This window comes from Ambystoma mexicanum, chromosome 1p (genome assembly GCF_040938575.1).
Source record: "Ambystoma mexicanum isolate Mex_15411 chromosome 1p, UKY_AmexF1_1, whole genome shotgun sequence".
Lineage (NCBI taxonomy): Eukaryota > Metazoa > Chordata > Amphibia > Caudata > Ambystomatidae > Ambystoma > Ambystoma mexicanum.
In genome coordinates, this window is record NC_090921.1 from 983,687,073 (window position 1) to 983,713,432 (window position 26,360).

A 26,360-nucleotide genomic window follows, 5' to 3' on the forward strand; every position below is an offset into this window, starting at 1 on the left:
CAAAAAGAGAACTACACCGTCTCCGGGCAACATTATAAAATAGAAAAAAATGAAATAAACAAAATCACATTTGTGCTGGTCACTGCTGTCAGTGAACCCTGGCCTCAAGGAGTTTGAGACACAGCACTTAACCATTATGCTACAAGATGTTATTGTTTGGACTTTCACAAGTTTCATATATAGCCTTTTATCATTGAAGATATTAAAGTATAGGCTAAGTATGAAATGTATGCCCCATGATGCAACAAGCCATTGTGGCCTCATGGTTCATTGGTGGGTCTTGAACTCTTACCATGATTCAAGGCTGAATGTATTTTAAAAAAAATGTAATTTAATTTAATTAAAAGAAAAGAAAAGAAAATCAGTGCAAGTGAGAGGTGATGAGGTGTGTTGCAGTGCAGTCCTTTGATCGTATTTATTATGAAGGAATTTAGACATGACAGCAATGTCAGCCACGTCCAAACATCCCTTGCACCAAAATAACACAGCTGGAATGGCTTTCGCACCGATAAGGCCATGCCGAAATGGGGGCTGTGGCGGAATGGGTGTGCCAAATCGGCCTGCACCAAAATTATGGCTCCTAAAAGAGTTGTACCGCTCGGAGAACGCTGCTTAACCAAAGTGTGTACTCCATGGCGAATAATTTAATCTCACTGCGCTTTGCCTAAAAACATTGTGAGTTATCAAAGCCTGCAATCCGAAGGCCATCGCTAGTAGTCTTGAAGCATTTTAAAATGTACAGTTGGCACGGCCCAAAGCCATGCCCACTGACTATGGCCAAAGACCATGCTAGTGGTCTGGAAGTGTTAAAAAATCTATGGAATAACAAAACGCTTGACATTCAAGGAAAAAACTTTAGTTGCAGGGACATTAAGGTGAGCAATACTTGTAACCCAACCTTTGAAATTCAAGGAAAAATCTTTAGTTGCAGAGATGTTAAGGTGAGAACCTAATAATGCAACAAAACCTCTGAAATTCAGCTAAAGCCACCTTAACTTTGCGCCCGCTGTTGCGCAGCCTATTACCACAATGATGACATCACATATCACATCACTGATGGCATCACTAATTACAGGTTATATGAGAACACTGATGACATTACAAATAACATCACTGATGCCATCACTGGCAACAACACTAATTACATTACAACAATAACTGGCCATAAGCACGGCCTTCGGCCATGGTCAGTGTGCAGGCCAAATATATTTTAACACATGAATGGGTGCTAGTCATGGTCTTCAGTTATGGACAGCGGTGACAACCTTCACCCATGTTCACTGAATGTTTTAAAACACTAACAGTCTACCAACCATAGATTTTGGTCTTTACTCAGCGGCAGCTGCACGCCCTATTTCCACCTAGAAAACATCTCCATATAATCTTTATTCCACTCCCCCACCGTTTCTAGGCACTCTTTCAGCCACCAAATAACACAAAATGTGTTTTCCAAACTGTTCGTTCACAGCGTTGTCCGCGGACTACAGCTGTTTCCGCCGACTCGATGGCACCTTTTTCACCTATAAGAACAGCTCCATATCATATTTATTGCCCCCCCCCATATAAAACCGCACTAAACTTTGTGGAATTATCCTGAGGGCACCATATACTGTTTTTGCAATGTTTGGTGAGGATTCGTCTAGGGGGGGGCAAAGTCATAAACTGCCCAAAAAGTGCTTTTTCTATGAGTTGAACAACTTAACCATAACTAAAGTGGCGCTACTGCAGGCCTCGTAATATATTCCACTTTCTCACTATTAAACTTAGACTAAAGAAAAAAACTAGGACTGGATAAGAGCCTACAGATTGGAATGGGTCATGTTAGCAAGTGTGTATGTACTGCCAATATATTAAACTTGCACACAGCAAGTGGCACTTAAAAACTTTCTACAAATATTTTTCATCTGCTTTTTCTTTGTTTTAGAGCAATGTTACAAATGCACATATGCATTTTTTAACATTCAGCAAAATGCTCCTAAAAAGAAAACTTTTAAAACACACATTTTCCATTCTGTATAAATGCCACACTTTGGAATGTTCCAGTCCAGTCCTCTTTTTTGTTGCATTCTGGGACTTGTAGTCTGAGTTTTGTAATGGGAGAAATGGAATTACAGGTCACAGAATGCAAAGGAAAAAAACAAGACTTGATAATCAGCTACAGATTGGGATGGGTCATGTTGGCAAGTATGTATATTAAACTTCCACACACCAAATGCCACTTAAATATTTTCTACACATCTTTTCCATCTGCTTTTTATTTCTTTTTAAAAATAGTTACGCAGAGTGCTTGCATACATGCACATATGCACTTTTTAATTTCAGGAAAATGCTCCTAAAAAGAAACATTTTTAAACACACAGCATTGTAAGTAACTGCCAGTTTACATGAGAAGGTGCTGACCACTGCAATACATAGCATTTGATAGAGTGGTTAAAAAGAGAATATGCTTATTGAGAAGCTTATTAAAGGTTAAGTAGCAGCAACCATGTATATATATTTATGAAGGTGTTAAACAAATTTACTTTTCAAAATATAAGCATATCTGTACTATATCATGTTAGGTGTAGATAGTCTGTAATCTGGAAATAGACATATTGAAGAGTTTCACAGTAGATTTTGATGCAGGTGGCTGTGAGTAGCAGGAGATATGTACTTTGAGAGTTCAAGTGTACATCTGAACTGTTGAACCTAGGTGGCAGGTTTACATGTGGATTATTGGGACGTGATTGGTGGATGGATGTGTGACTGTCTGAAATCAGCCATTAAGGGAGTGTTACAAACATAAAAGTAAAAGGGTAGAAGGGCTGCCCTGTTCTACGGTGTCCACGGACAAGGTGGTAGTCCGCGGACCCCCCACGTGCCATCCGGGTCCTTTAAGGATGCCTGCCATGGAAATAGGACTGCAGAGACTGCAAACAGTCGCGAACATCTGTGGACATCCGGGGGATCAGCCAATCAGGTTTTCTGGTTGTGGTGTACAGGAAGACATGTTCTGAAGACTTATCTTTGTGGTGTGCAGTGAAGAGGGCTATGGCTATGTCTTTGAGGAAGCAGAATGTCTGGATGGTGAGTGATTCTTGGATCCATTGGTTCAAGGTGTATTGTGAGCAGTGTGGAGTACCTGCGAATCTTGGATTTCAAGAATTTGACATTTCCTGGTATGGAGTTCAAGGAATGAAGTGGGCAGACTTGCTCCCCTTTTGTGAAAGTATGGTTACTTTAAAGCATCCAAACATAATTGTAGTTCACTGTGGAGGCAACATTTGGTGCTATGTTACCGGAATTACGTTCCAGTTTGCAATAAAGGATTCATTTGCAAAATTAATGAAATTATTTCCATGTTCAAAGATTGTGTTTTCACAGAAGCTCAAAGACAAATGTGTAAACATTCTAATTTATTTCATCCACAAATCGAGAAAGCACAGCGCAATGTGAACAAAGCTGTATGTGTGTTTTTTCAGGATTTTGGAATTACATCTTTTCATAATTCAAATATCAAGTTTGATAGTGTGAATATTTTTCACAGTGATGGGAGAGCATTTGAATGATGTCAGAAATCAGATTTTTCTTTTGAATATCCAAAATCTACTGAAATGATTTTTGTGAACTCGTGAAAGATGTGTTGAAGTTTCTTTTTAGTAGTTGTAGTAAATAAAAAAATAAAACAGAAAAAAATTCTAAGCAGGTTTAGTAAAAGTTAGAAAAAATAATTAAGTTGAATAGAAAATGTGTTAATTTAGTAGATAAACCCTTATTTCTTTTTAAATGTTCTTTTAAGAGCCACCATTTTTTTTTCAAAAAACAAGTTAATTGATTTTTGTTCCCCCACCGCCCACCTGGAACTTTCCAGATGTCTGTGTACTATCACACGGTGCGCGGACTATGCAGACTTCAAAAGGTCTTGTGATTTGTGTGCTTAGTTCTATTTTTTAACTGTGAAAGGTGGCTCCTAAAGCAACCTTTTTTTGTATTTTGTGATTTTATATTTTGTGTGTCTTTTTTGTTTTTTTACAGGAGAGGCAAGGTAAAGTGGGGGAAAGGGAGGGAAGGGACACCAACCACAGATATGCAGGGGCATGTGGACAGGGGAAGATGTTGGGTGGCCCTTAAATTTAATGTAGGTAGGTGGCAGTGTTTCTTGTGCTCCTTGACCGTGGCCCCGAAAGCACTAAGAAACTGCTCCCCCCTGCAGATCGGTGTGTCGCAGTGCAAACATAGTACTGTGACCCTCGAAAGGTAAGGGGCAACAGCGTTCTATATGGCCTATGAGGAGGTGGATGGGATCCTCTGCCCCACAGGAGTAGTCTGGTGGCAGGAGCAGTGAGGAAGATGGGGTAGAGTCTGTCAACCTGTTTCTCCCTCAGAAAGGAACAGCCTTTCTCAGAGCACCCGGGTGGTTGGATCTGGTGTCTCGGCACATGGAGGTGGTCCCGTAGGAGTAGAGCCCAGTTTTTCTGTGTCTGAGTACAGCATGGTACTCAGTGCATCTCACCTTGGCTGCCCTAGCCTTCGGTACACCCCCAATGGTGGTAAAAAAACACCACACCTATGACTCACTCCAGCCGCTGGTGGTAGACACTTCCTCTACCTCATCTTGCTCGTTCTCTTCATCCTCTTCTGCATCTCCATGCCTGTTCCCCTCTCCAGGCCCTCCAGATTGTTGTTGTGGTCGGGCCCGGGGAAGAAGTAGGGATGGACATAGCAGATGCCATTGCTGCAGATGGTTTTAGATGCTCTCTCCTGGATAGCCAGATTGAGAATGACTGAAAGTAATGGATGGATCCCTTCAGAGGAACTGTGCATGGACCATGCGACTGTCCGCAGACTACCGAGTCAAAAATGGGACTGGTACAGCATGGTACTCAGTGCATCTCACCTTGGCTGCCCTAGCCTTCGGTACACCCCCAATGGTGGTAAAAAAACACCACACCTATGACTCACTCCAGCCGCTGGTGGTAGACACTTCCTCTACCTCATCTTGCTCGTTCTCTTCATCCTCTTCTGCATCTCCATGCCTGTTCCCCTCTCCAGGCCCTCCAGATTGTTGTTGTGGTGGGGCCCGGGGAAGAAGTAGGGATGGACATAGCAGATGCCATTGCTGCAGATGGTTTTAGATGCTCTCTCCTGGATAGCCAGATTGAGAATGACTGAAAGTAATGGATGGATCCCTTCAGAGGAACTGTGCATGGACCATGCGACTGTCCGCAGACTACCGAGTCAAAAATGGGACTTGGAAGTTGTAAACAGTTGACAGATCAACTAGGAATGAGTCTATAAGCTCTGGAAGGGTAAGCTTTCAACTTCAAACACCCTAAATTGGCTGAAATGCAGTTGCAAACTCTCTGCAGTCACGGACACCGTCCACGGACAGGCCGGCACACTGCATGGGTGCGGTCACATGATGACGTCCGGGGACGTCCATGGCGGGTGTCCCCATGCTATGCCAATATATTTATGTATTATTTGGAGCATGAACATGTGTTATCCATACCGAGATGGCAACAATATCTATCCCTTTATGTGAGATACATCGATGACATATTCGGAATATGGACGGGACCAGCAGATGAACTTAATGCGTTCTTTGAGATGATGAATCAAATGCATTCAAGGATTCGCTTTACAACTGAAACTAGTCAATCAATGATCAATTTTTTGGACATCGAGATCTACACTCTGTCACAGAGACTGGCGACTAGAGTTTTTACTAAGACAACAGACAGAAAAAGTTTACTGCTAGCTACCAGTTTCCGCCCAAAGAGAACGATTGGGAGTGTACCAATGAGCCAGTTCCTGAGATATAGGCGGAACATCTCGGAAACAACTGAATACCAGCGACAATCAACTGTATTGGAACAGAAGTTTGTATCAAGGGGGTATGATGTGACATCTATACAAGAGATTTCCGGAAGGAAACGGTCTATTGAAAGGGCAACTCTCCTAACTCCAAAGCCTACACAAACTGATGACCACCTGGTGTATATGACTACATACTCGACACAGAGTGCAAGAATTAGGAGGATAATCCAAAATCACTGGCAGATGCTACAAATGGACACCCAATTACAACAACTGTTTCTGCAAGCACCTAGATTCGCCTACAGGAACAATAAAGCACTAAAATCTAGCTTGATAAAGGCCGAAATTCAGACACCCACAACTAAGATCATGCACAACGGTACGATTCCGTGCCAGAACTGTCTGCACTGTGCAAACATAATCAGAGGGAACAGTATTACACATCCACATTCTGGAAAACCAATTTGGTTGAAACATTCCTGTACCTGTGATTCTACGAACGTGGTGTGCAGACTGAAATGCCCGTGTGGCCTGTACTATGTGGGGTTAACAACTAGGAAAGTGAAAACACGCTGGTCTGAGCATAAATCAAACATTCACATTAATAACCAAAAATCTCCTGTTGCAAGTCACTTCCACATAGCTAGACACACCGTAGCTCAGCTTAAATGTGTAATCCTTGAGCAAGTCAAAGTAGCCCACGGGGTGGTGATCTCCATAGAAAGCTCCTTCAAAGGGAAATCATGTGGATTGCACTATTGGACTCCCTGAGCCCTAGAGGCATGAATGTTGAATTCGATTTGATGTGCTTTATTTGAAAAGTTATTGTATACGTTTTTTTAAAACAATTTTGATGTGGAGATGTATATGGAATAACAATGAGAAAATGCAGCTTGTTTAATATGCCAACATTTTACACACTGGTGCCATTTAATTGTTGAGGTACATGGATTTATGTAAATGTATTTTTTCTGAGAAATCACAGAGAAATACAGTGTTCTTCTAAATGGCGAGCATAGAGTAAACGCCTTGATATTGTGAACCTTGGTGTAAAAAAATGTTTTTCAGATACAGGTATTACATTTTGTAATTTACATTTTTGTAAATGCATTTTGGTTTAAGAAATTACAGAGGTATATGGGGTTCTTTGAAATGGCAAGCATAGTGTATATGCCTAGAGGCTGACAACTTTGAAGCACACAATCTTTTTCTTGGAATTACAATGCTGTCTTTAAATTACATGTATTACTTTATTGGTTCCATTCACTATCCGTGGGAGTGCCTATCGGAGAACAGACATTCCAGTCCTTTGGGGCACAGCTAAATTTCTGTCTCTTTCATTCTTTAAGTTTATTCATCTGATGACTTGCATGGGGACTGGGGCAGATTTCGTAGGTCTGCCTTTTTTCCCCCTCTGCCCGGTCATTTTTTGAATACACGCATTGCGTGGTTATTTATTTTTATGGACCTTCCTCGGGTCTGCTTTAGGGCGGGCTCCCTTGTTGCACTGGTGATTGATTGGTTGGCGTTACTATACTTGTTGTAGTATAGTTTGAGGGGCTTAGAAGACTGGGCGCACATTTTCTTACCTACCTAAGATGGAGAATGACGTACGAGTACGTCCTCTGGTCCGTTGTTCACAGCGGACTCCGTCAGTGAATGTTATTTACACATGCGTACTTGCATTAGTGTCTTGATCCTGTCTGTGGGGCTGTCGAGTGCGGCTACCGGCTCCTAGGAAGTTTGATCCTGAGCGAAGGGAAGTTAGGTGTTACGCTGGTAAGTGGACATGTTCTCCTGTTGGGGGCACGTACTGAATTTAATAAGATGGTTGGTTCGCGGATAGGGACTTAACTTTGCGAACTATTTGTGTTTTGCTGATACAGGGGAATGATGACCACGGTTGTGGTACGGTTTGAAAGCGGAGGTCCGGTCCCTTCGGTACGTGGGGATTTTACATTTCTGCACTTTTAGATTTAACTACCCTCTCTGGTGGTGGCTTTTAGTCCCACCGTGTGGTGATGAGAGCATGGTGATATGGAACACTGTGGTGTCTTATGGGCTTTGTGGTCCTCTGTTATTGGCGTAGTCACTTTAACCCTCAAGGGCACTCTGATTATTATTTACACAGTGGTGATTCGGTCTTGGTATATGATACAACGCTGGTTGCTTTGTTGGAGGATATAATGTGGTGGGCACAACTTGAGTTACACTTTTTATTGTTGGTTTTGTCTCATTAGGATTCTGCTGGAAGACGTTTTCTCCCTGTGCTATCAGGGGAGGGAGGTAGAGAAGTTTCACCAAAGCGTTTCTCATTTATAGTTTGGGAATTTGATAGGGGTGCATGCTGGGGGTACATAATTTACACATTCTTTAAAGTCATGACTAAATGCATCCAATGTTGCAGACAAGATCATGATTTCACTATGTACATTTGGGGAAAGGGATTGTCTTTGTGATTCTTGAGATTTTCCATAATTAAATGTGGCGCTGTTGTTTCTTCATGTAAAGTATGTACTATAAGAAAAGAAGAAATTATTATTTCAATGAGCTCTGTATTATTTGTTTATATTGAAACATGTATTGTTTACCAATAGAGATGTCATCACTCATGTGTTCTTTTGTTATCCTTTCTTCCAGCCACTGAAGTGTGTTTACCATTTCTGTTAAAATAAGAAAATAGTGATATTTGCTGTTAAGAAATGTTTATATAATGAATGGTAATAATAAAGAAACAAACACAGTGTACTTACTATCTGGTAAGAGGTTGTTTTGGAATGAGGTCCTGGTGTATCTGAGTCTGTAGGAAGAGTTTTGCTGAAGTGATAATATGAGGTGTACAGTTATGGTTTGTGCTTGGTACATTCAATTGTATTGTATGCTAAATAAAAAATAAAATTACATTTTGAAATGATGAATTGTACAAAAAGGTATATTTGGGTGTAGTAAATATAAGTAATGTTGTTTTATGTATATGTTTTTGTTGGCTGAAGGGTACAACATTTTCTGTTGTTACCTGTGCTCTGGATTTTGTTGATGCAACCTGATGTCCGCAGACTTTCGCACTGTGGAGCCTCAAGTAGCTACAGTGTGGGTGGGTGAAAACATTAGAAATAGGTATAAGGAACTTGTGCACTGATAAAAACCTATGAAATTCAGTGAAATAACTTAAGGGACGTTATGGTTAGGTTGCACTAATGAGAACCTATGACATTCAGTGAAAAAACGTTGTTAACGGGACGTTAAGGTAACAAGTAAAACTGAAAAAACCCAGAAAGGTGCCAGTTGTGGTAAGCTAAGTAACCATACCTCGTGCCACCACCGTGCACTGCTACGACTTATACCCAGGACATCACAAATGTCATTGATGACATCATTGAGGACATCACATATTTAATTCTGATGAAAAGTCTATACAAGGGTTTTTTTTTACAATGTTGATAGCAACATATCAGGGATGCTCAATAGTGCTCTCATGAAGTACTTTATGTATTAAAATGTTTTACTAATTGAAACAAAATGTTACATTGGAGTGTTCTTGTTAATAAAATAGCCTAATAGTACATGCACATAGGCAATAGGTGAAACATGCATCACAGAAATACATAATTTTTAATCTGGTAATATTGGTCAGTAAAATAATGAATGCAAGACTATCAGAGTCTTGACTAATGCAAAACGTGGAATTAATAGCTAAAAATACAAAACTTACTATGCACTTGTGTTAGTACAAACAATACATATGAAGAACCACAATGCATAGAAATCTGATGGACATACAGGGAAACTCCAGTAAGGAGAAAAGAAAGAACATCTCTAGAAAATGACAATTAGATTAGAGTTTATTGTCATGTATACAAATGAGTTGTGTCTTTGAGGCGTGCTTATTTCCCCATGTATGTGCAGCATGAGCTGAAGAAATATCCTAAAGAAAGTACTTTAACAACACAGGACAAGGTAACGTCTAGATATAAAGCACCTTTTTAATTATAAAATGTTTACTGTCATTGAAGGAAAACAACTGACCTACACATGTCAGTGAAGAAAAACAAGTGGGCCACATATGTGATGTCATCATTGGTGTCATCAATGACATTTATTCTGTCATCTTTGATGTCCCGGGTGTTAGTCTTAGCAGTGCACGGTGGTGGCGCGAGTTATGGTTGCTTAACTTACCATAACTGGTGAATTTCTGGTGGTTTTGGGTTTTACCTGTAACCATAACGTCCCTTTCACAGCGTTTTTTGTCACTGAATATATGTGTATAATAGTAATTTGGTCTTTATATTGCTCTTTTGCCATAGCACTGTACATAGAACATTAAGCCGGTATTCATTTGGCCTTCCTGGGATTTCGAACATGCAACTTGTAGATCCTCCACAGATCCCAGAAATGAGCACGCAACCGGCTGAGCTATCTTATAGGAATACCCTCCATCCCTCCACCACTGACCCATGAGAGAGACCAAACCACATACCAAACCAACAATGAGAGAGAGTTACTCTTCATCAGGATTCGTAATCACCAGAACTGGAAAACATCAACTGGTGCAATATTGGAACTATGGGGGTTACTGGGACCTCGTGGAATTGTAGCAACACCCTCATTCCACCCAGTCAAGATCATTAGGGTTATGTAAATAGAAAGCACGAATTAAAATAATCCTGTGTCAGCATATCCACACAGCCTCTCTAATGATTCATGACGATACGACTCCCAATTTATCGCCCCAAGATCTAACCCTGCATGCACCATACAGAGGCCCAAAACTGCTGAACTTTGCCAAACCATCTCGCTGGCCATATCATAGTAGAAAGCTTTCAGTGGCCTGCAAGGAGAATGATCATAGGACCGAGTGCTCTACTAGCTACTGCTGTGTCCGCGTTTATCAGGGGGACCCGAGCATGGGATGCTGTTAACAACAATGATGGCTGCTCCCATGACAGACACCGTCACAGTGCATTGTTGCTAGTGGTCGAAGTGGACGAAAAGAAGTAGAGGAACTATGTTCCTTGCTGGTCCACTCCTGCTCCCCACAAACCCCATCGCCACGCCCCCCCACGCGCAATATAACTCCATACCCAGGTGCCACCTTTCCTCGCCCACCACTGTGTAAAGGCTGAAAGAAACACAGTGGAAGAAAATGCTGAATGCATTTTAAACGACCTCTATTAGATGTATTCATTGTCCTCCACAGAATGCAGATTTACACACCCTCCCCTTTCAAAAATGACCAACCATTCACAAATCTCCTAAATGGTATGCAAACATAAGGCCACCCCTCCCACCAACCCGTTGATTACACGGACCACTGTGCCTGCAGCATTTTCCCATTAAGTGCTTGAATGCAAAAGAAACATTCGGATCACTGGGAAATAACGTTCTCCAGAGCAGGCCACTGAAAAAACAACAGCAACTTAGCAGTTCTACGGTGACTTGTGGTGATTTGAGGTTCAAGCTGATCCAGCAGAACCCAGGTTCGACTCCTCGAAGGGTCATTATATTTTTGTTTTAAAGAGCCTTATTGGGAGAGCATTCTGCAGGAGATAACTTTTGATGATTACAGCGTAGAATTCGACAAAGTGGACATAGTGCTGCTTTGGACCAAGCACATCCATTGGAAATGCCAACAGGTATCAAATTGGTATGGTTGTTTTATACAAACACTATGATTCAGATTAGCCTGGACAGCACTTTCCACCAACAGGGGCGTGAAGCAGGGGTTCGTACTAGCACCCCTGCACTTCAACTTGTATATAGCTGATATGCTTTTGGTCTTACAACAAGCACACGCCTTTGTATCTAAAACTGACAGGCGGCATATACGATGGATCGGCTAAGCCGATGACATAGTCATATTAGATCATATATGCATCAACATGAAGCCACCTTTAAGCACATTAATCACATATTCGAAGGCTAATATGCTATCTAAAAATCCAAAGAAAACCCTACATATGCTATTTAAAAGAGGTCGAGAAGGCCCAGCTGAAGCTGGACAATTCAGGAGTGGACTTCAAAAGAGTGTTTCCGTATTTACCTGCGGGTGATCATAGCAAGTAAAGCTGGAAAAATCAAAGACTTGACCCGATCCTATGCTATAGCTATGGTGGATTATTTTTAGTCTATAAACAAAGCCTCATGCCATCTTTATCATATGGTATAGAATGTTCTTCAACATGATGGTCGGGAGTCCTTTGATCATATGGAGGGCATATTTTGGGCGTAGGATTTCCAAACTCTATCAGTGTTCAATTGATAAAACTTGAACTTCCTATAATAACATCACTAAGTTCATTATCCAAGTTAGAAAGATTGCTTTTCCTGAGGATACCTGTTGCCACAGATGGTATGCCTTTAAATCAGCTATTGGTGATAATCATGGAAACGGCTCTACGTCCAATGACTAGAAGGATGATTAGTCACCTAAAGAAATGTATAGACACGATAAGCTCTGAGCCCTCCCTGGGGTTAGGTTACGGTGCTTTAAAGAAGGAAATGATAAATAGGGTGAAGCGGGGGGACTTTGTGCAAAATGTATTAGCTGTTGGTAAACTCAAGAACCCTGAAGAATATATCATGGTTACGTATGAATTTAATAAACCACAGAGGGATTTAATGAAATCCCTGTCATACACAGAGACGTAGATGTATGCGTCTTCATTACCTTGCCTTGCAGTTCTTGGTCACCGCTATGGTATACCCAAGGAAAAACGTTCTTGTTGCATATATCTATCGTCAAGTGTCGTAGAAACAAGTAGACGCCTTTTAGCGTCTTGCGATAAACTTGTGGATTTATAATTGCTGTATTTTAGTAGGTTTGTCCACAATAGTGAGTCAATAAGATCACCATTTTTGAGTATGATGCCTAAAATGCAATAACGTAGCACTATTGGTCACAATTATTAAGTTGGGGAATGTGATTGAAGAGGATTTTCTTAATGCCATGACCTCACAATGAATGTGTAATCCAGAAAGCGAAGGAATATTTGCAACCTATGTAGTTGAAATGTGTTTATAGTGTATGAAATTAGGTGTTATTATGAATTTTTATGTCCCTTTTTAGATTTTTTGGGAGATTTTGAAGATTTGTCAAATATTTTGTACAGTTATTGGATTTGTTTTTCTGTCAAAGTGTGTAAAGCTTGTATGAACTATATCACACTGATTATTAATAAAATAAAGAACAAGACTCCCCAGTAAGGCGAAAGCAAAAAACAAACACAACAAGAACGGTTCTAAGCTCACAAAAAAGTTAGGGAACGTGGTACCTCTGGCACACAGTGCACTGAAGTGACACTTTCAACTTCTTCCTACCAGTGGTCAAAGTGTACAAAAAGAAGTAGTGGAACTATGTTCCCTGCTGGCCTGCCCCAGCTCCCCTCAAACCCAAACGCCACGCCACCTCCCACGCTCGATCCAAACCCCCAAACAAGCACCTGCTATTTAGGGGAACGTTCAGTGCATTGCACTGAAGTGCAAGCTTCAACTTCTTCCTACATTTTTTTTAAAAAACTAAACCATTCCAGAATGCTATCTTTTTGAAACAAAAGTATAGGAACAGTGAAACTTAAAAATAAAAAGTATAGGAGCATCGCTCCCGACCGCTCCCGCCCACTTCAACCTCTGCTTCCTACACTTTCATTTGAAAACAAAATACTTCCGGAACGGTATCTTTTAAAAATAAAAGTATAGGAACAGCTCCCAACCGCTCCCGCCCACTTCGACCGCTGGTCGTTGACGTCTAGTTACTGCAGAGCACACAATATTATGTTGGGTAGGGCACCCATGGTCCGTCAACAACACCAGAAGCCACTAGAAGCCTGGAGCCAAGCCATCACCTTGACGCCACTGGCAAGCATCCAGAGAAGGCTGCTTTCTCCTGCTCATCCTGGGACCACTGCCCAGAAGCGTTGCAGAGCACCATATGCGTAGCATCAGAGAGCTACTCTCCATTCCCCTTACATGGAAGTGACTATTTGTCCAAAGAGGAATACAATCAGATTCCTGGTGCTCCTGGAAAGGTCCACAGAAACAAAAACAGGAGGAATGTGGGTCAGGGGACTAGTTTTACACCTTCTGCCAGGAGGAAGTATGTATTAACCAAATATATAAAGCTGTGGTTTTTGTCCAGAATAGGGACTTATCTTGAAGTAGTAACTGGGACGAGGAAGATGTATATGGAGCTGCTGCTGGCATGGGGCCTACAACACCTTCCAGAGCAGGAGCGAACCAAGAAGTCCCCCTTGATATCTGCTACTCGTGGCCCGTTACAGTGCTGGACTAGGGCAAGCCCCGGGGAACTTTCTGCTTGAATGCGCACATGCCAGTCCTCCCAATTTAGGAGGGATCCTACCGATTTCCTAGACACAGAATTTTCTATTTGCCATGGATGTTGACTGTCTCGCCTCCTGAAATAGCCCTTACCACAAAGCATGCCAATGGGCGAATGAACTTCTCCCGCTTTCCCTATCTAAGTCTCTCTCCTGGGTGATCTACAATGCTGGAATGAATGCGAGTGCATAATGGATGAGAGAACGACTGCAATTGGGTTAGAGGGGATCTGGCGCAATTCTGCTGAATTTGGCAATGTTACACTTTAGTACAAACACATAAACCACATGTGGTGTTTTGGAACATGTGCAGGAACTGCAAACTATGTGAAACTGACCCAAAAACCATTTTGTGGAAAATGTAGCTTAACTTTAATTATCTCAGAAATTCTGTCCCGTATTTGACCAAATGGTTGTGGGCAATTGAACCAAGCATCACGCTGAACCTAGGAGCGGGTGAGTAGGATCATTAGCTATGTACACTGCCATGGAGCGAACCACCTCTTGGTGTAACATCTCTGGAAATGGTCATTCCCCCCCACCCCCACCCCCCTCGACTGCTTTAAAGCCCTGTCAGCAAGTCTCACCTGTTCCACCTTCTCGTGCTTGGGCTCTGGCGGCGCGTCTGCCACCTTCTCCGCCGCCTCACATACTGCAGTTTTCTTAGGGGTCTCTGGAGGCTGGGGGATCACCTTCTCGATCCAGCTGAACATGGTGGAATCTAGGAAAGAGGATCCACGTGTCAGTAGAGCCTGTGTTAGTCTGTCTCCATGATACCTGCAGCGGATCTCAGTGACTCTTCTACAGGTCAAGCAAATACAAACTCAGCCCCAGTTGAGGCCACTCATTGGAACACGCACGCCACCGACAGCAGGTTTCATTTGTGACCTTCACGTTCGTCGAAGCGTTAGGGTTAGTTTTCTTCTACGTGGAAAGCAGAGCAATATAACAAGGGGATGGTCTTACCTGCTTACCTATACATCATATTGCAGTGACATGTCATTTTAAATTGTCTGACCCTTCTATGTACTGTTTCTAAGAAGGGGGATACATTGGTCATAGAAGCATGAACAAGCTTCTGTCCTCAAAACTGATGTTTTTTAGAGGTGATATTGTTGCTCTGTCCAAGTGTACAGCATGGGCAGTAGTTCATTTGAATTACGTTTTAGAGTCACATTATGGAAGAAATACCCCTGGCAGTGAATTACAATCCCACCAAGAATACTAGGCATCAGCCTGTGCAAGAATGTAACGACACAATACCACTGGTGGAACACCTCCCTTCACGGTACTGGCGTCAGTTCCAGCCACTAAAGAAATAGCACCGGGGGTAAACATTTATGACATGTGGTACAGATATTGACACCAGAAATTGTATGGGAATTGCAGTGGTAGTAGTGAAGGGAACCCTCAAGCAAAAATCACTCATCGTTAGTGTTGGGCAAACACACCTGACCTGCTCCTCACGTAGCAGCCTCTGTGTTCAGTTTTCAACCTTTTTAACGCCAGCTATGGAATGAATTTACTCTTGCACTTCAACCAAAGTTTTTGGCATCCCAAATCTACGGGTGCTGTGGCCTTTGGTGGTAGTACTATGTAACAGTAAGGTTGTGTCCCCTGTACTCCTTCACATTGAGCCTCTGAATTTGTGAATTACTAACTACATGCTTAAACGAAACATTTCTTTCCAAAAATATATACCATTTTAAATTAATTTCCATTGATACTTTTTTAACACTAACTAGTATATCATACCATCTTCTGTTGTCCTCATCCCGTCAACAATTTCCTACAACTCTCCAATTGTGTCAATTCTTTCCATGGTTTGATCATAATAGATCTCGAATCTCACTTAATTTCTGAGAACTCCCAGCGTGAAAAGCCCTCGGTCATCTCCCATTGATGCCCATACAAAACATATATACATTACACATTCTTACACACTAAATCAGTGACATCAAGAATTGTTAGTCTTTTGAAGACCTAATCAATACAGTTGTGTTGCTCAATTATATTAAAGGCAACAACAGCGTTCTTAAGTCATCATCCCCTAGTCCTGTTGCATGTATTGCTGATAACAACACCTCTGTAATTGAGCCACTCACATGCATTGATTAAATGTTCCAAAGAACAACAATGTTTGATGTCACTGATTTAGTGTGTAGGAGTGTGGATCAATGGAAATAAATAAAAATGATATATATTATTTTAAGACATTTTTCGTTTAAGTATGTGGTTAGTAATTCACACATTTAGAGGCTCAATCGGCAAAAGTACAGGGGACACAAGCTTATTGTTTCATAGTATTGGGTGTGCGCCCTGGGTGGTGAGTGATCCTCCTTAAGGATCTGTAGTTCTATTTCTATTTCTATTTCTGTTTCTATTTCTGTTTCTATTTCTGTTTCTTTAACCTGTCTGAGTGCTAATATCCATTGGTAATCATTGGATTCCCAGCGCCCCCCGGCTCATGGGGAGGGCAGCACTCAAATGGGTAATCCATATGAAGGGTTTAAAAATGCGAACTCACAAAATGGCCGCTTCACGTGGCCCCCCCAAGCCTTCTCAGGGCTGCTGAATTGCTTCTGGCAGACACAGCTGCCATTAAAGGTTAATATTCCCGGTATGCATTGCTGCAGATCTGTGTGCATATTGGAACATGTTACATTGACACACTCTCACTGGGCATGAATAATGGCCTATCGTGTATGTGGAAAAATAAGGATATAGTGTTCTCACCAAATTCTAATATTGCAATAAAAACGAGGCAAAATCAAATGACACCCTGATGGTCTAAAACCACGACGTAGTTATTGCACATTACTATTGACACCTCCAATGACACATTACAGATGGCTCAATTATGTATATTTATTATTATTATTATTATTGTTATTATTATTATTTATATAATTTAATGTAACAACAGTTTACATTAAACCTTTTGCATATCAAACAAAATATACATTTGTATATCATTGATAAATCATCTATACATTGAGATACAGACTTATTATCTTATTATAATACAATTTGTCTCTAAAAATTCCAGACCCTATACATTAATACTAATAAGAACTAACCAAAATAAAAAGCTCAAACACAGGATAAATATTAGTTAGGCGTGTATGCTCCCTTTGCTCCACGGTCTTTTCTTGTGCCCCGATGTTCTTATCTTCATTTACCTATTTGCACCCAATCTCAACCATCCATTCTCCTTGTTACCACCATTGCTACCCCCGTTCCTGTCTCCTCCTCCTCCTCCTGCTGGTGGTGTTGTTGTTTCTTCCACCCCTCCTGCATCTGTCTCTCCCCCTGATGTTTCCTCCTTGATGTCACTTCCATGTTCTGATGTTGCCACCTCCTTCTTCTGCTTGGATCTCACCACCTCCTCCTGCATCCTGCCATTCACTACCTCTTCCTGTCCAGATGAATTCTCTGCCTCCTGCATTCTTCCAATGTGTTCACCTCTTATTCCGCTCACCAACTCCCCCTGCTCTCTCATGCCTTTTGTTTCTACCACCTCCCCCTTCCCCACCACTACCTCCCTTCCACACTCACTTTCTGATGTTGCCACCTCCTCCTTAATTCCTCCATCCTCCGTTCAACGCTCACGCTCTGATGTTGCCGCTAGCTCATTGACCCTTTTAGCTTTAACTACTTCTTGCTGCTCTCCACTGCTGCAATCTCCCCACTCTCCTCCATCTCTCCAGCCTCTGCTTCGTACGGCTCACCAGCCTCCAACCTTTTTCAAACTCAAAACCTCTGCAACCGACACGTTCTGACCAGAGCGGGGTGGGGGGGGGGTCTTTTTTGTGTATTCCCTCCTTCATCTGGGTGGGCTTTTAGTGAGGCTCCGCACCTGAAGCGTGTTACTCTATGAAGGCTGTGATTGGCTCTTCTCGCTGAATGCACTTGCGGCTATCTTGGGTCCAAAGTGTCGAGCTGCCTGTGTTGTGCTGTGCTCTGTGAGGTTTCAGCGTGTGATCCGCTGGCTGGGAACACATTTGGTAGCCTTGTGGATCACTTTGTTTCACTGAGCAGGTGGGAAATCATAACTTTGTATCTCCAGCATGAGAATCTCTTGCCAGGGAACAATGCCTTTGCAACTCTTCTTCATGCATTCAGATGTCACTAGCTGGCAACACCGTATCCGCGTAGTCACAGAGTTCACCATGCATCCCACCAACCTGCTGAGAAGAGTTGCTTGATATATCTAGTGACGCAGTAACGGTATCCAACTCACCACCATCTTTGAGTACGGCGGGAAAGCCCTTAAAGGAAAAGCTTTCTTTTTATGATTTGGACTTCGGGGACTGCTTAGGGGGAGCTTCAGGTTCCTTTGGTATGGAGCAGTTACATCAGTGTCACCTAACAAGGGTCTAACAAGGGCTTTGGGTGGGGATCTAGCTTTCAAGACTGGATTAGTGATGCAAGTGAAGTTTAAACCCTCAACACTGGAATGTGATGCCGCAGTGTGATTATCCCTTGCCATGTAACAGGGACCAAGTTGGGGTGACTCTGGGATTCCCCCCATATCACCTTGGTGGCCAACATCCACTGGCTGTGGGTTGTACCCGAGCCCTTGAGTAACTACCTTGCCCGTCCTCACACCAGGCAGGAGTCTTCATCACAGAAGATGCAGATACTGAGTGGAGGATGTGACTGGTAACATATCGCCTTACTTGGGTTTTGTCCTGTTGTGACACAGGCCATAAAGATCTGCACAGCATGAGTGTGGAGAGGGTAGAGAGATGGCCAAAGAAATGCCATACATGCATTCATCTGAGACAGCCATGCTCCCCTCCTCCAGAGACGGTTTTATGCGATTTCCTCAATATTTTTTCATTGAGGGAGAATTCATCAATTTTTTTATGTAGGACATTTTACTGCAAATGTATGTGGAGGAGACGCCCACACCCTCCCCCTCTACCTTTTTTACTACGCTAACCCAACCCCCCACATATATTTGCGATAACATTAATTGAAAAAAAATCGATGATTTCTCCCACAGTGGAAAAACCTGTGATGGAATCTACTTGTCCCCCAGAGACATCTTTATGGGAGGGCATAAGGGGATCTGGCCACACGACTGCCTAATTCAAAGAAGTCAGTGCCCAATTTTTGAAAAGCATGCCTGGTTATTTTATGGTGTGTTGTGGAAGCTCTAACCCAGCTTTGTGGATATTGTTGAAAAGCTGATCTTGATCAATTAATCCTGTAAAACCTTCTGTGTTCACTGTAGCACACGCAGTGGGCCAGATTTGCAAACCTTTTTTGGCCTATGTGATGAAATGTTTTAACTCATCTCACCACTTGCACCAAAATTGGTGCACCCAATTGCACAACATGCCTCTGAATGTGCGCATTTTACATGCTCACATTCACATGTTCTTTTTCACTCCCTTTGCTCATTTGCACAAATAAGGGGGCTTTTTCACATTTCAATGTGCATCCCGATTCCACAAATTGGATGTGCTTTGAAATGTGCAAAAATGAAAGATCTTCCCCTGCCCCTGTTTGGACCAGGCACAGGAGAAGGCCCATTGCATGTTAGGTTCATTTCTGAACCATTGTCTTTGACGAGGGATAGCAGTGGTGTTAACCGCTGCTCTCTCACTTGCATTTCTAATCTTCAAACAAGGATAACAAATACATTTTTATTTTGCATGTGAAAGGTGAAGGGCCTTTAATCGCCTATCACTCTGAGATATGCTCCAAGCACCCCTGTGGGTGCTGGGGGTCTATGACGCTCTGGACACTAATGTGTTAAGGGGGCCAAGAGGCACATCTATTCGCTGCTCAACCACAACCTGAAATGTGCATGTCACCTTTGAGAATACGGTGACCTGCGCATTTCTAAAATTAGCACAAATGGAAAAAACACATCATCTGTGCTTTTTTTATTTGCACTAATTTTTGAGAATGTGTCCCAGTTTGTCCGTTCACTATAGCACAACTCTGGTTGCATTCTCACCCTTTTGTGGGGCATACATTGATCAAGTGTAATCTCAAATGTTGAAATGCACAGCTATAAATTTGTGTGCACGATTTTTCAGAAGATAGCTCAGCGTGGCAAGCACTCATTACAGAGATCTGTGTTCATGTGCCAGATCAGAGTACAGAATCTTAGCAAGACAGACTCAGCATTTCCTCTGTCTGAGGTTGATGAACGTGTGGGATATGATATGATAGGTTCTTTGTAACGTGCTTAATACCCAGAGGTTTCTAAGCGCAGACCCGGGGATCGAACCTGTGCGGCTCTGTGTTGTTTTGCTTCCAAGGCGAGCACGTTGCCCCTAAACTATCCTCCCAAGCCTTACATACTTTTGTGATAATAACATAATAACAACTATCTTTACTAGAAAACAATGTGCCTGCATCAGATAGTGCAAGCTTCACAAAGTAACATAGCATTAGTATGTTGCAAGTTTAGATGGGTTCCGACAAATTGGGGTTGTAAAAACTGGAAGCAACCCTCAATAAAGAGCATAACGTGTTAGTCGGGAGGAGTGATTAGGTAGTGAAATTCAAGACTGTGGAACCATATCCTGACTTTGCCAACAGACAATACAGTGATCCTGCACAAATCAACATATCTCCATTACTAACACTTGGCTGCTTTCCTTGAGAAGCTTTGCCTTCTCACATACTGGTGCCATTGTTTAATCCATCGCCTGATATTTCTTTTTATGTAGACCATTTGAGTGAAGGGATCCTAGAAAGAAGAGAGGCGACCAAATGTTGCAGGCCTCTAGCAAGAATATTTTCAGGTGTGTTTATTTGGCACAAGAAATTGTTTGCTTTTTTCTACAATTTCAAGGGCATTTCTGAACTTTAAATATAACAGTCCACAAACTCTGTGTGTTTTATGTATTTAAGGTTTTAAAATACAATAGAAAAACCCAGATGAAATTGTTCTAGCTCGCATCAATTAACATTTGTGTGCTTGTATACTTGACTTGATGACGGAGAACATGAAGCAGGAATCATTTTCATTTTGCATAACATGTTTATATACAGTTTTCTTTTTAAATATCAGGTTAGGCTATTATGTGGTTTGAGTGATTTCCAAGTGAGTTCTAAAAAACAGGGTATCATTTTATTTCATGAAAAGAAAACATTCAGACATAATTGCACCTTGCTTTGTGATAAGAACTTGGAAACGGTGTGTCATGTGCAGAAACTGGAGATTGGTACGCATCCCAGCTTCACCTCTTAACCAACTGTGAGATCGTGGGCAACTCATTCAATCCTGCAGTGCCTAACCTGTCAGCATTGCCAGTCTCCAGAAATTTCAAAATTGTCATCTCCAAAGAATGATTCAGTTCTCAGGGTGTGCTTTTCAAAGAAGTCTCACTGTTGGTTAAACTAGCTATAGTGTTGCTTCATGTACAATAATAGTGGCTTGATAGATTGCCCACCCGAAGTCATGTGTTTCTTCACTGACTAATAGCAATAGCACTTAGAAAGTCATAGCCCTCTTCTAATCACAGTCTCTGCTGCATGCATGCATGCACCTTTCTGGTAGCTTCTGATGTATATCCATGAGCTATTCTATGCAATGGCATGTCTACATTTCTAGTTGCTTCCAAACTGCCTCAGGGTTTGTGCACTTCTACATCCTGTGAGAGTGATAAGATGAGTCCTCTGTCTATGCTGGGGTATGTGTACTTTTTTTCATGAAAAGTCCCCTGTTTGGGCCTTAGTTGCGGCTATAAATTTTAAATATAAATATATATGGCTACCGATCTGTGCCCTGCATCTAAGATTATACCCTCCCCGTGGCTTCTATTTAAATTTAAAACAATCATTGGCAATGCTAATAGTGTGAGCTTTTGTGTGGGCATGGTAAAAGCACAGCTGTAGTGGCATTAACTGGCCATTGATGGTAGCAGCTGTAAAATGTTCAGAGTACCTGGGCATCTAATAGCATTGGCTGGAAAATGCCTAAAATGTATACGCAAACCAAACCTGCTGGCTTTGCCAATGCTAGCTTTTAACAGGACTTCAGTGAAAGGCACGCAAAGTGCTTATACATCGAGTGGCTGAAAGCAGACATGGTTGACATTTTGATTACACCAGTAGCGCGTTTGCAACTCCAATTAAGTCATTAACTCTTCGAAGACTGCTTTGAAAAAAAAAATGGCAGGCACTTAGAGTGCAAAGTTTAATGGCAAGGCTTGATTAACGCCAGCTCAAAGAGTTCCCATGAGGAGGTGTTTTGGGTGGGGAGGTGGCAGGAACTGGGTAGGAATGGCCATATGGGTTAAGCATGGCCATGGACAGTCAATGGGTGGGCAAATAATCAAACAACACCTATAAGCTTTGTGTCCCTCCTCCTACGCCATTCCTCGCTAGCTGTACTCTGATGCAATAGTTTCAGCGCATAGGTGCTGCAAGCGACACCTCATAGCCCAAACTAAAAATAATGTCCTGTAGCATAGGCTTGAAAACAACTATTTTGAAATGGGGACACATTATTTTGTGTAAAATTGTGTCTGATCATTTGTGTAGTGTTGGTGAATTGTTATTGGTATGTGATTTCTGGATATAGGTATATGTGATGCTTTGTGTTATGTTATTTTTTTATAGTTATTATGTGTCATACTGACAAAATAAATAGATTTTGAATTTTCTAAGGTTTACGGGGTCAATTTTTTCCGGACTTATAGTGGGAGAAGAGAGGGCCTATCACCAGATATGAGATAGTTGTTATGAATTATATCTATCCATCTCTTTTCTTCCTTACATAATTAGGCCTGCTCCAGACCGAAGAGATAGACTGACCTCGTGTAGGGGTCTATGTGTGGGGTATTGCTACTTCACCTATATTGGGTACTTGAAAGCAAGTACCCCATTTTCGTGGACTGATAATGTTGCCCTTGAAATGTCACGTGTTTATTATTTTGATTCCAGCAGGTCTGAGTAAGGTGAGGAGACTGAAAGGGCGTACCCATGCCTATTTTGATTTCTGCAGGGCAGCATATCAAGTTATGGGGTGTGATCACACGACCAGAGATTCTTCATCACTACATTTCTTGGGCCCCAAAATTCCTTAAGCTGGCCCTTCCCTCTTCAAACTCATAGCATTAGTTTTGGGTTGCGGTTGAGCCAAAACCTAAATATGTTCCAAAGAAAAACAAGAAAACAAAGAATGGTAATATGTTGTAAGCAGCGTGTGAAAATCCACCGACACCTTCTTTACGAAAGGAGAAGAAACCCCCAACACACATCAGAACAGCAGCTCTATCAGCCATGGTCCATATGAAGCGAGACACCCTGCTGGTTACCCAAGCTGCTCGTACCCCAGATATACAATTTCAAAACTCTTTATCTTTAGGATGTAGTACTTGTATTCTCCATATAAGGAAATGCTGTTTTTCAAGTACGTTTTTTGGGGGCTTTCTTGAATTTGAAATGGTTGTCTCAAGTCCTGAGATAGGTCTATCCAGAGTTGAGGACCCTGAGTTGACAGCATCTTGGCGTCGTTTTTTGCTGACTTGGCGGGTATAGGTTGGGGGTATTCTTACTGTTGCTACCCTGAGGGATCTTCATGGGTTATGGTGGTTGACTAGACTGATTAGGGTCTGTCGGGCACGCTTGCTGGACCGGCCAGAAAAGAGACTGCATAGGAGACGCTGGCGAGAGAAGTCCACCAGCAGAAGGGGAGGAAGCAGGAGAGGTGAGCAGGTCCGGAAGACGGGAAAGAAGGGTGCTGGAGCAGGTAAGTGGTTCGCTTGGGAGGATCGGAGAAGAGAGGGGTCATGAGAGGCCTGGGAAGTGGGTACAGTTACATGGAGTGTTCTGGATGATGGGGCAGGAGAAGAAGAAGACAAAGTGTGGTGGGTGGGGCCACGTGGGGTTGTATGGAGGACTGGTCTGGGTAGAAGGAGGGGGGAGAATCCGCCAATGAAAGTGCTGTATGCCTATTCCACACGCCCGCAACAACATCTGCCAAGAATCTTCTTGCACTTACCAGACTTAGCCTCGAACTACAAAGTGGGAGTTGAGCCATGCATAGAGAAGAAGACTGCTATCAAAATATATCATGCGATATAGAAGAGAGCTATCGTATTTGGGCCATCAGTAGGTTTTCCATGCTCAATGCCCCACTTGCACATTAGCAGAGGATTTGGAAAGGTGTAGGGGTGCAGCCAAAATTCACTGAGGCACAGGTTCACCAATCCATGTTTTACAAACACCCACCAAGCATCTCTACATGATTGGTTTGAACCAATAACATCTGAGAGAGAGCCTGGAGGTATATTCCACAAAAGGTGGGACACGGAGGTGTATACAAGACTGCAAGGGCCGGTTCTATGATGGTTTGCAAATTTTCTTTGCCGATTGGCAACTTCACCGGATTAATATTTGCTGTTTTTACCACTTTTTTACAAAAAAAAGCAGGGCAAGCCCCTCCGCAACCCCCCTTTGGACCCTCCCCCACCCCTTCCTTCCATCTACCTTACCCAAACATACCATCTGTGTTTATAAAAAGTGGTAACAAATTTGGTGAAAATGCAGTCAGTAAAGTTGCCATTCGGCCAAAGTGGGGTATACCACAAGGGCTGAGGCTGTTTTTCTTCCAAGATTACTCTTACACCTAATCCCTAAATTCCTTCAATGGGATCCCCACAAGACCCCTGTCAGCTTTTTCAAGTGTGGTGGGGATGCCTGTGCCCCAAATCCCAGCTCCAAGGGCACTGGTATTCTCGCCTTGCGTTATACACTGAAATGAGTTAATTGACACTGGGCCCTCTCTGCCTTTCCTGCATTGCCAACACTCCTCTGGCACTCTGAGATAATGCACTGTCAGCCTGAACCTCTTAGGCCATCCACAAAGACAAAGATAACCATCAAATCCCCAGATGAACATAGAGTTGCACCCTCCTTATTCGCAACTCATCACATAAAGGCACCTGCTAGCAAAGTGACACAGCCAAATCCTTGGTCTTGGAGACATGTATATGCAACTTTTAAACAACTTCCTTTCCAAACAGAACTCTGTCAAGGCCATCAAAATATGCAGCAGCGACAAGGAGTACATGCCAAAAGCATTTACAGAGAGTAAACAAGCAGGGGGCTATGTCTTTTCCCTACCTCTCTCCTCTTTTAACTGGGAGCCATTTGGTCAGCTCGCCTATATCTATAGTTGCAAATCTGGCATGCAAGGTTCTGATAGCCCCCAAAAGAGAAAAGGGGTCCTGCTGTTGAGTCATCACCTCCTAAAGAATCCCACTGTTAATTCCAGGGTCTTCTCAAGAAACATCTGTTTAAAAAGGCTGTACGTGTATTGTTGTCTGCAGATGGATGGCCAACTCCAATCACCGAAGGCCATCAGATGCCATCAATGCCAGTGAGAATGGCCAACAGGACTAATTTCACTGCTTTCCTAGAACTGCGGACCACAAAGGCATCAGTGGAAGGGGGCAGAATATTTTAAAGGGAATTCAAAGGGTCACACTATCGTATCATGAGCAACCGGAGGCTATGATTGGATTAAATCCGTGCAAATACTTCCAAGTCACAAGTGACCAGTGGAAACCCATATTTATCACAGTCAAACTGGAGAAGAACAGAACCAGTGACAATAGTCTCAAAAGTGTGACAGGTGGGTGATAGCTCCAAGCAGGGGTGTTGCTAGGTCTGGAAAAGATCGGGGGCTAGGCTAATGTCAGGACTGTCAGGACTCGGGGCTAGCTAACCTTTTGGTTGTGGGCCCTGAGCTTCTATCTGGGGCTACTACCAAAATACTCGGGGCTATAGCCCCCTCAGCCCCCACCCTAGCGATGCCTCTGGCTCCAAGAGAGGGCCTTGAGGACTAAAGGATCCTGTTGACTACTGTATGTAGATTACGCTTGCCAAAGGCAGCGCGTCTTCCTCCACAGCCCCTGTCACAACTGAATATCCACATCCACAAAATGTACTTTCCAGCCATGGGGACAGTTAAGCTGGATCCATTGCAAAATATAGAACTCAATGCACGCCTATATATCAACTTTGGCCAGGATAATAGAAGGATCATTCTGGCGGTGTAATAAAGGACATTAATCCTGGCTTGGCAGAAAGATCAAAAGCCCATGTTGCCTGAAGCATATACATATCAGCATGAATCAGAAGCAATAGCTATTATATATCTCCCTGCTCAGAGGATGCTGAAGCAAGATCCTACAAGAAGGTTTGTGCATTGGGCCTCTCGACATGTAATAATACCTGAATTCAGTCAAG

General features: G+C 42.5%; 1 protein-coding gene across 7 annotated transcripts in view; it reads right to left on the reverse strand.

The window, feature by feature from the left end:
• CNGB1 (cyclic nucleotide gated channel subunit beta 1) overlaps window positions 1-26,360 on the reverse strand; it is a 1,007,057-nt gene that overhangs the window by 891,265 nt on the left and 89,432 nt on the right. For all 7 annotated transcript variants that reach the window (XM_069654372.1, XM_069654395.1, XM_069654388.1 and 4 more), the window contains exon 2: window positions 14,720-14,853. In XM_069654372.1, the coding sequence (XP_069510473.1) occupies window positions 14,720-14,845 (126 nt within the window). In that variant the 5' untranslated portion in view covers window positions 14,846-14,853. The remainder of the gene's footprint in view (window positions 1-14,719; window positions 14,854-26,360) is intronic.